The sequence below is a fragment of the Agrilus planipennis genome, unplaced genomic scaffold (assembly GCF_000699045.2).
Source record: "Agrilus planipennis isolate EAB-ADULT unplaced genomic scaffold, Apla_2.0 scaffold34, whole genome shotgun sequence".
Taxonomy (NCBI): Eukaryota; Metazoa; Arthropoda; class Insecta; order Coleoptera; family Buprestidae; genus Agrilus; species Agrilus planipennis.
The window spans coordinates 609,944-620,499 of NW_020439170.1; the positions used below are offsets into that span (position 1 = coordinate 609,944).

The window sequence follows — 10,556 nt, forward strand, 5'->3', positions numbered from 1 at the left end:
GAGATCCCAAAGAAAAATTTAAAAAGATTAAAAATAATCTAAAAAATACCTAAAACTAGGCATAAAATTTATACTCATTAATTTAAAAAGCAATGAGTTGTTACATTATTCAGCAGAAACATTATGAATAATTAAGTGAGGTCATTAATTTTTTTAATTAATTGCTTGTTTTCAGGCTGTGAACTGCTTGAGACTAAATAGTACTTAATTTGGAAGCTGTTTTGTAGGCATTCTATTGTATTTGTTATATGCATTATATAAATTAAATTTTTTACAATTGGTGTAGGTATTCGTTAAATAAAATTGAAACAAAATACATATAAACGCCTTTAAATTAGACAAATTGGCAATACATAAATGTAATATTAAATAAAATAAACTGTCACTACAAAGTTCATGAACTTGAAGGTGTGGTAAGTATACAAATTCTATCAAATTGAAAAGGTACGTTATTTAATTTTTATTAAATGTTTAAATTAGTACATTCTTTCATTTACTGTTCCGAATCATTAACCTGTAATTTTTAAGAACGGCGTCTTTAACGATGCTGAAAATGACTCACCTATAGTCGATATAAAAGTTGTATTGAAAGCATCTTCCGAAAATCGAAAAAGTACACACGTTTTCCCGACACCAGAATCACCAATTAATAAAAGTTTAAACAAATAGTCGTAGGTTTTTGCCATGATATAAAAACACTTTATTGCACTTTTGACTTTTCTTTTACGAAATTTTGGCACCTCACCTACGACAAAAACAAATATCTGAGATATTTTACTTCCAACCAAACAACTAAAATCACTTTGGTAAATGTCAGCAAATGTTTTTATGTTGGTAACAGTTATAGTAACGTAAGTGAATAATAGATGATGTACAGGGGACGTTAAGAAAGTATAAGGAACTACGTTGCACATTAAATTTTATCTGAAGAAATTGTTGTAAATATAACTTACACAATGTATATTATATTGTGTGTTTATATAATTTTAACAAACTAGCATAAACAATTAATGTATTCTTTTTTTTAAGTTACAACACCGAACTTTCAATAAATCAATTCACTGTCTTTTTCTTTATCACATTTAAATGCTTTAGTTCTTTCTTTCGAAATTAAATCTATTTTTTAAACACTGTCAGCTTCTTTCATAAACACGAATTCATTCGTTGTTTATTCGATAAAAACTAATCTAAAAAAATTGTAACAGAAAAAACAGTACTCGATAGTTCAACAAATAGAGGATATTGAAACTTTTGTTAAAATGAAAATATGAAGCATTAATGATAAAAACACGTTTAAAAGCGTAAAGTAGATATTAGTATTAATGTAACAGTTACTGCAATTCGAAAATAATAGAGCCCAGGTACATATACATCAATCTGAAGGGACGGTCGGTCGCAAGGCTGATGAGAATGTCTAAAGTGGTCGTTATGAGAATATATATATGATTTCGTGAAAATTTTGCGCGAAAATGTTCAAGTTCCTGGTAAGAGTATATAAACGCTATTCATTGAAATTTAAAGGAAAGCAAGTTCAGGTTTCTCTGGTCGACACAAACTCTGTATGTAATAGTATAACTTTTTTTGAATAAAGTTTTATTAAAAAAAAAGTAAAAATCTCAGTTTGTTTACTTAACTAACGAACTAATCTCACTTGAAAACTCAACAGTACAACTGGAAAAAAATAATCGAAAACAATCGTTAAAGTAAATATAAATTTTAACATATAAAGCAAAAGAAACTCGTTTTTACGCAAAATTAACGGCATTTTTCTTGTGACTCTCTAGTGCAAGGTGAATTCTCAGCTCTTCAATACTGTAAACAGTAATGTTGCAGGCTTTACAAGTTATTGTACTCATTTGTACCATTCTGAAAAAAAATTCAAATAAATATTAAAGAAGTTTAAAATACTTTCCTAGTTACATCTTTTTTTAAATTTATAGTTATTTTATCAATATTTAAAAATCATCTACTATTCACATTTTATAAAAAATTGTATAATTAACGCACAAACTATCTTACTAAGGTACAGAACTTCAAAAAGCAAATAAATTCGACAGATAAAGCACATATTTTGTTCTAGTATGATTTCCATCTTACCGTCTAGCCATGTCCTCCATTTCAGTCAAATTGCTTTTTAGTTGAACTTGCTGCTCAACCTCTCTGTTTAATAGAATAAAAGAATGAAGCGGCCAAATCGTATCTTCCGTCATAAGACCGTCGTCTCCGGGTTTCAGTTGTTCAGCATCATACAACAGTTTTCCCCAAATATTTGCATATTTCACAAATTCTCTTTCAGTATCTTTTCGTGGATTTTTAAGCAAACTATAGATACCAAAAGTTTTATTTATATTTACTTTTCTACTATAAATACTTTTGAATAAGAAAAGTAATAAATAGGAAAAGACTCACTCATTACTTTCTAATATGCAAATTTCAAATTAGATGAAGAAAAGAAACAAAGTGAAATAATACTCGCCCAAATAGTCGAGATTTCAATTCTGATTGGCAGGTTTCTATTTCGACTGAAGGCGTCGTCTCATTATACAAGTCCTCCATGGTATTCATCGTTACATTCATCCAATATCGGAGTTCGTTCACCTAGAAAATTAAGCTCAGACAGTATTGTAAGGTATAAAAGTTGCTGATATAATACAGCATCACTAAATTTGCATAATTAACTTGAAATGCCTACCATATTTAAGTCATCTTCGGTTAATTCTGTATCAAGAGTTAAAAACAGATCATGAGGGGGATAGAGAGATTTATTAGTGATTTCGTGAGCCCCTAGTCCACATAATACTGCAGCCACTTTTCTTCCGTCAGCGGTTGGTTTACATTCCATTGTAGGACAAAATAAAAGAGTCATAAGCATTGGAAAACCATGAATATTTGGCATAACCGTAGTATGTCGTAAAATTAGCGCATTTCCTGAGGCATTTTGGTCTACTTGGGCAGCCACAACTAATCTATAATTTTAAAAATACACTTTAAATAACCAGCCTTTAAATAATTAAATTATTACATTTACTAAAATAGTAAAAAAATACCAGACAAATACTAATAATAATAACGGAATTTTAAATTTTATGGGAAAAACCAAAAAATCAACCTTTCATGAGGGTCTTGGGGATCAGTATCTAATAGAACAGTGTTAACTGAATTTCCATCGATTCTAACGTGTTTATCAATACCACTAGCTACGGTACTATAAATCTTCATTTCTAATGGGCTAAAAGGTCCTTTTAACTTTACTTCAATTGAACAGGTTTCTTCAGATGGTGGGGTAATATCTTCGATAACTTTTTCGTACATATCATTATCTTCGGCTGATAATACACCACCTTCATCTGACTGTGCTTGAATCCTCTTAATATGATTTTCCTAAAACAATAAACTCATTTACACATTTCATCAAATGGTCCATTTCTTACTTTAGAAAGAAAGCTTTCTTCTGCCTTCTGAGCAAATCCTTTATCAATCAGCCATTTATTAATGGACGGTTGGTTGAGGTTATTTGTTCTATACAATTCCAAGTGAACAACTCCATTAACAACTGAATAAACCTGCAGAATTAATTTTACATTAAAATCTACTCAAAATCTTTTAATATATTAATTTATATTTACCTGCCCTGTTAATACGATGTCTCTAGTGTAATGTTCAAACATTCTACTAGCCTGATCAGTCCAAATAGCTCTTGGATTTAATACTAAAGAAGGCTGTACTTCACTTAGCATACACTCCATTGCTTGTGGTGATATTTTATCAGCCTCTTCAGGAAGGAGATACAGTTTATTCTCTGTCACAACAGCGGTGTTTCCATAATCAATAAATATCACCTATTAATAAATTAATTTTATTTAAGTTTTAATAATTACAATCAAAAATTAATAATACCCATATTTCTTTGTCAATTTAAAAATGAACCAGTAATCAAATTATAACTGTAAACACATTTACTACATATTCTTTTCATTTATAAATAATGGTTTTTATCGTTTTAAATTTTCAGAACTTTTTTATTCATCTAATAAAATACCTTAACATTTCTTGTGATGCCGGTTAATTTGGATCCTACGATAGTTTTAAATCCCAATATTTTACAGCGATAAAAATAGTTATCAACTGTATATTTTGTGGCATATATTTCACCCATCTTTAATTCTGAGGGGTTTGCAGGTTTTAATTCTGTCCGATTTAAATAATTAAAAATGCATTCAAGTGTGTGGTCAGAACTATCGTCAGCATATTGTGCCCAAAAATGACCTGCATCAATTGTCTAAAATATTATTTAAGGTAATCTTCTTTTTAATTAGAATACCATTACTTAAAGAGATACCATTATATCTTTAATATTACCTCTGATATTTTAATACGTATGGTTTTATTATGTACACTTGGTAAAATAGGTTGATCTAACGCGTTGTTTTTCTTTATTAAGTTCACATAGCCTTTTTGTTGAGATTCTGAATCAATTCCAAATTTTTTGGCGATTTTCCATGATTCTTCGCGTCTAAAATCAAGGATATCTTTACAATAAAATTACAATACCAATAATGCTAACGAGATAAAAATCCACTAGTAACTAACTATATATAAGTATGATTTACATTTTACTTAATGGCTTACTTCAGAACTTTAATAGAAGTTTTAATATTTAACTGTCTCATTCGAACCGCACGATATACTTCGACTTCGATTTTTCCTGGCATCTTTGAAACAAATTCTTGGTTTTCCACAACAGTATACATTGGTTCCTTGCTATTTATGAACGATACATATACCTTACTGTAAAAAAAGCAAAAAAGGATAAAAATAGATATTAATTATACTGTGAAGCAGAATCAACTTTCTGCTTATTTAGGGAATGTTTGCTTATAAATGAAAGTTTGAATAAAATCTTTAGATAAATGGGACTAAAACATGCTGACTTGGCTCTTTTTTTGTGCTTTCTTTCTAGAGATACAGTTTATAAAGTAAAAAAAGAAACTATAAAATTAATGAATACTTAAAAAATTTAAACTGTATTTGTATTTCAAAAACTAATTTTTTACTTTGGACTTTTTTTTATTTGTAAAGAGTCACTGTGTACTTGCCTGCTGCTGTCAAAGGTTACTTTAATATTTGAAGTTGAACGAGTGATTAAATTTTTAGTGAAAATTTCTTTGATACGCTGTGCATAAAGGGGTCCAGGTTGATAAGGATCAAAACTATTAAAATAGACAGTATTACAAGGGTCTTGCCCATTCAAAAGTTTAACTGCTTCTCTTTCATCCACTTGACCAGCGTCAGCTGATCTTCTAAAGTAGTTTGGGTAAAAAGCTCCACAGATTAGAACCTGTAATGAATTTATCTCTTATTATTTTATTAGTAGATAATAAAATAAAAATAATACTTTCAGTAAGTGTAATTTAATTTTAAACTATTTATTGATAAGTAACGAATTTATTAGTATTATACTTTGTCATTATTCCACTTTACCTTCAGGACAATAGGCAATTCAATGGGGGATAAACGCACTCGTGCAGGACCAAATGTGTCTCTCATTCCCATTGTTTTAGTCCGTTCTTTTACCTCTTCAACCAAGTATTCCCATTCCTTCAATGCTCTAATACTCAAGTAGTTACTCAGAGCCCATCGAGTTTCATCTTGTCTCTTTCGTAGCGTAGTGCGTTTCATTTTTTGCCATACCTTAAAAATTAAAAAATAATAATAAGCATACCTTTCTGGATTTATATTAAAATTTACTTACTCTGTATAAATTTAAATATGCAATTAAATCGCTGCTAGAACCGTCAGCCCATTGTAAACGGTTCGTATAAGATTTTAAATATTCCATAAATGGTGTTGAAAATATTCGATTTAATGACATGCCACATGCTATAAATATTAAGTAATTCTCTAATTCTATATTAATTATGACATTGAGCGATACAGTAGGCATACACTCGATAATGTGAACTAGGAAAAACAGTAGTTCTTCACATTATAGATTCCCTTACATTAATAGATAATAAACAAAATAAACATACACACAAATATATAATATTAATACACACTCATTTAAAGGCAGCAACAAATACACAAAACAGTAATGAAATTAGATATTTTTGCTTATTTTTGAGGATTTTTTATATTTTGTATATTGTTTTTTCTCTTATTAGCTTTTTCGTAACCTTCAGGTCAGTAATGTTAACACTACTCACTTCTGCCCATTGGCTTACTACATTTAAAGCTTGTATAACTCTATGTAATGAAACTAAGCTCATGGATTAAAGAATTGCAGGACGATGACAATACAACTACTAACAAAGAACTATAAACATATAGAAAGTGAATTCAAGAATATAACACTTTTCCAACTGATACAAGTATAGGGAAGTATCAAGTGCATTGGGGTATTAGAGATTTACAACAATAACGCAATATCAATGCCGAAAATGGACATTCATTTCTAAAAGGTTCGTGGTATACGGTGGGGGGGCTGATATAATCATTATGAGGTATTTCCGTCATGCTGTGTTCACACTATTGAGTGTCTACTGAATTTTAATATAGCTCTTATTTCGCAAATATTCTGCACATTTACGTTCTATAATTCTTAAACATCTGGAATATTGTAAAAAATAATTACCCATTACAATACAATCGTCCATACAACTGAACATGTGGCCTAAAACGATGAATTTGGATAAATGTATATCAAGGGGCAAATTTGCCATCACATGACCTAAAAATGTTACATCTCCATCTGATGCCATTTTTTGTCCATTACACGTCATTAATAGTCCACCAGCCTGTAATTTTTTTATTTAGAAAAATAACAAAATCGACAGTGTTTTTATACCTCTTTTAAATTCCAAATAGTCGACTCTATATTTCCTAAATCGGGGGGGTTCATCGCTAACGCCAAAATCGCCTTTGGCGGTTCTTTAAGGTTTAACAGTTTTGTTGCTAAAACTATCCTATCTAATGGTGCTCTCAGTATTTCAGGGACAGCACTTTTGGAAAGTTGCTAAAAAAATATTTCCAAAAAATAACTCAATATAATTTAAACTGTGCGATATTTTACCGAATAAAATGCAATGGACACCATTCGATAGACTCTTCCGTGTCCCACGCGACCTACACGACCCGCCCTCTGCTCACAATTGTCCTGGGAGGCCCATTGCAGCTGTAAGCTTTGATACTGTGTATGAGGATCAATCACCATAGTTTTAGTCAAACAAAAATCGATTACTGAAATAGTAAACACATCGTTTAAAATGAAAAGTAATGAAACACGAGATTCATAAACAAAAATCGTATTTTCATATCCCTTGCCTTTGATATCAAATACAAAAGTGTGATAAGAAAAATGTAGCATCATAAAAATTTAATTTTATAGTGAATTTACCATATATAATCCCCGGAACAGTAAGAGAACTTTCAGCTATATTGGTAGATAGTATGATATTTCTGAATCCAGGTTGAGGTGGTAAAAATATTTTCCTTTGTTCTTCCATTGTTACGGAAGAATGAAGAGGTAAGATACTCCATTTAATGGTTGGAGGCTTAGATACTTGCTCTTCATCAGTTTTAAAAGTCCTTAAAAAGAACAAAGTCGTTAATAATACAATATAAAGTTTCGCTAAAAAAAGAGGCATATCATAAATGACTAAATTTATTGATTTATTTGAATCATTTAAAATATTTAATTCAAACAGTTGCAAACGAGTACTAATACTAATTCAAATTTGTAATAAGATATTTATTTGTTTTATATATTTAAATAGTGTACTATGCAAATTTAATTTTAATGCACTAAACAGAATTTTTAGGACATTTCCATTGTGCAGTTATTACTATTATACTTATAATTTTTCAGTGTACTAATCGTATTAAAATGAGCAAAATTTGTGGTAAACTTAGGAGTTAAATTGAAATTTCAGTTTGTCTTTGTATAGAATTATTTTTAAAAGTCTTCAATCTAGTAATTAACAAACTATTTCTGTTTATGTGATTCACCTTCTGTAATAAAAAAAGTAATTCTATATATTTATATTACCAGTTTTTCTTCAACTCTAATTCTTTATGCATTTCCTCGATTTCTAATATACCAGGTAAAAAGACCAAAACGTTTCCTATAATTGGCATTTTAGTATCATCAGATACAGGATCTAACCGATCAAGAGCCCTTACTAAATAAGCACTCATTGTATACAATGAAGGATCTATTTTAGGTTCACTAAAGTTAAAAGCAGGTATCTGTAGAAAAATATTTTAGGCAACATGATATATGGGTATCATAAGTATACCTCTCCTAATGGTTTTAATTGATCTGCATAATAGATAGTATTATTATATTTCGCTGTCTGTTTAGGAATATTGAAAACTGGTGCTTCAATCACAGCATTTCTACTAGGTGTTCGGAAATAATATGCAAATGCATCTGTATCAATTGTTGCAGACATTAAGATGACCTATTAAACAAAATTACCATTACTTCTGTTGTAAATTTTCTCTCAAGCAACTTACTTTCACATTTGTAGTGCTGGTATAAAGAAATTTTCTAATTATAAGCAACAAAAAATCCATATCTTGGTTTCTTTCATGTACCTCATCAACTATTATGTGAGTGAATTCGTGAAGATTTTTCTGCTTGACTAACTTTTGAAGTAAAATTCCTGTGGTGACATACATCAGCAGTGTTTCACTTGATACACATTTTTCTAAACCAACCTGTAAATATATTATAATTTTATTTCTAATTTAATGTGAAATAAAAGAATTATTTACTTGGTATCCACAAACTGTTCCTAAAGCCCATCCCCTTTCTTCACATACTCTTTTAGCCACACTAACTGCAGCAATTCGTCGAGGTTGTGTGACCACAATTTTACAGTATTTATTATTGGCTTTGCAGTCGTCTAGAATAAATTGAGGAACTTGGGTTGACTTACCACATCCAGTGTGACCCTGAATTATTAAAACTTGATTTGCATAAATAAAAGATAGAATCTGAAAATAGATGTGTACATGTAGTTAAATTTATTTTTCACACTCTCAAAAACATTACTTTTGATCGAAATGGATCTATACTAAGTTCTTCTGTTTTGTAGTTATTAAAAGAATATTTTGTATAAATTTCAACCAACTGCTCTTCCTTTAGTCTTGTAACTTCTTCTCTATCATCATTTGATAACATATCATCAGCATGATCGACTTGAGACATATCCCCATCATTTTCCTAAAACATTTTTGTATTAATTTCATATAATGTGAGATGTGGCATGCAAATAAATACAGGGTATGATTTGTAGCTTTCCATATATAACAGTTCTTCTTTCATCTGATACTCTTTAGCATAATCTGTAGTTCTGGATTCTTCTAATTTCTTATTGTAATCTTCTAGTTCATCCTCTTCATCTGATACACACTTTTGTATAATTTTCACAGGTGCACTTTTCACTTTAATTCTCATACTTTGTAGTGACTGATTTGGATCTAAAAGGTTTTTCATGAGATCCATTTTTAACGTTATTTTAAAATCCTTTAAGATATATATAGTATCTACACATTAATATTATAATTATGATATTGTTTTAAATAAGAAACATAACCATNGCCTCCTTCTCCCTGTCCTTTCTCGTACCTGCGAACATTGTTCAGGATACCAAAACAACCCTTATTATTTTATTCAAAGTAAATTCTTTTTAAAGAAATATTTAAATATTAATAACAATAAGTCTTAATAACAATAAATGTGTTTTTTTTTAGGATTCATAATCGTCAATTCAGTTCAAATCAATTACATTCTAGTTCCTCAAGCAGTTCAGAACAACAGTCATCAACCAATAATTATTGATTGTAATTATTGGTTGTCTTTATCCTTCTTTTTGAACCATTGCAATTTCTCACAGTAAAAATTATAGGTGTTACAGCTTGCTTATTTTTCAAAATTTATTTACCAGAGTTTGATAATATTCTTTGGAGAAGACGGGGATAAAGTATCTGTAGTCATATTTTTTGCAAGGGTGTACTTTACCTTTGTTTTTGAACCTAAAACTTTGCATTTTCTAAAACAAAATAGATATAACTTGCATACTATTCAAAATTCGTTTGCCAGATTTTGAAATTTCTTTTGTAGAAGACGGGTTAAAATGTGTAGTCAAATTTTCTGTAAGGATGTTGCTCACACCCTTTTGAATCTAAAACAGACACTGAATATTAGATGCTTTAGAGACAGCAACCATTCACTAGATGGCACTGCATGTATTACAACTTGTATATTTTTCAAAATTCATTTCTCAGATTTTGAGAATTTTGTTCGAAGAGGACGAAAACAAAATCTAATATTATTTGCAAGGGTGTTTTCTACCTTGCTTTTGAACCTAAAATATTTCTGATAGTTAAAATTACAGGTGTTATAACTTAAATATTGTTTAAATGTTATTTTCCAGAGTTTAATAATTTTGTTTGAAGGTGATGAGGACAAAATATGTTATATATAAGTTAAATTTTGTGTGAGGGTTCTCTCTACCCTTCATTTTAAACGTAAAGCATTGCAATATATA

At 29.6% G+C, this 10,556-nt stretch overlaps 2 protein-coding genes across 2 annotated transcripts in view; both read right to left on the bottom strand.

Moving 5' to 3' along the window:
• The window catches only part of LOC112905457 (ras-related protein Rab11D-like), a 3,694-nt gene extending 2,869 nt beyond the window's left edge, over nt 1-825 (bottom strand). Inside the window, exon 1 of the mRNA XM_025977958.1 lies at nt 515-825. Coding sequence (XP_025833743.1) covers nt 515-686 — 172 coding nt within the window. The 5' untranslated portion in view covers nt 687-825. The remainder of the gene's footprint in view (nt 1-514) is intronic.
• Nucleotides 826-1,608: 783 nt separating this feature from the next.
• Nucleotides 1,609-9,599, bottom strand: LOC108739483 (probable ATP-dependent RNA helicase spindle-E). Its single transcript, XM_018473394.2, has 23 exons — nt 9,287-9,599; nt 9,059-9,229; nt 8,779-9,000; nt 8,518-8,721; nt 8,298-8,462; nt 8,048-8,247; nt 7,397-7,587; nt 7,073-7,239; nt 6,848-7,015; nt 6,635-6,797; nt 5,753-5,880; nt 5,482-5,691; nt 5,097-5,338; nt 4,630-4,788; nt 4,360-4,513; nt 4,040-4,279; nt 3,627-3,839; nt 3,432-3,563; nt 3,110-3,381; nt 2,693-2,966; nt 2,477-2,598; nt 2,098-2,322; nt 1,609-1,866 (listed from the first exon to the last, which is right to left on the bottom strand). The coding sequence occupies exons 1-23, from the start codon at nt 9,509-9,511 to the stop codon at nt 1,746-1,748; spliced, it is 4,368 nt and encodes a 1,455-aa protein (XP_018328896.2). The 5' UTR covers nt 9,512-9,599; the 3' UTR covers nt 1,609-1,745.
• Between the last annotated feature and the right edge of the window lie 957 nt (nt 9,600-10,556).

Bases quoted from the DNA above. Each gene is read 5' to 3' on its own strand.
- LOC108739483 (XM_018473394.2), bottom strand. From the start codon at position 9,511: ATGGATCTCATGAAAAACCTTTTAGATCCAAATCAGTCACTACAAAGT. The intron at 5,692-5,752 runs GTAAGTAAATTT...TTAATTTTTAAG, and splicing joins CATATTTAAATTTATACAGA to GTATGGCAAAAAATGAAACG. The intron at 4,514-4,629 runs GTAAGCCATTAA...CCTTGATTTTAG, and splicing joins ACTTCTATTAAAGTTCTGAA to ACGCGAAGAATCATGGAAAA.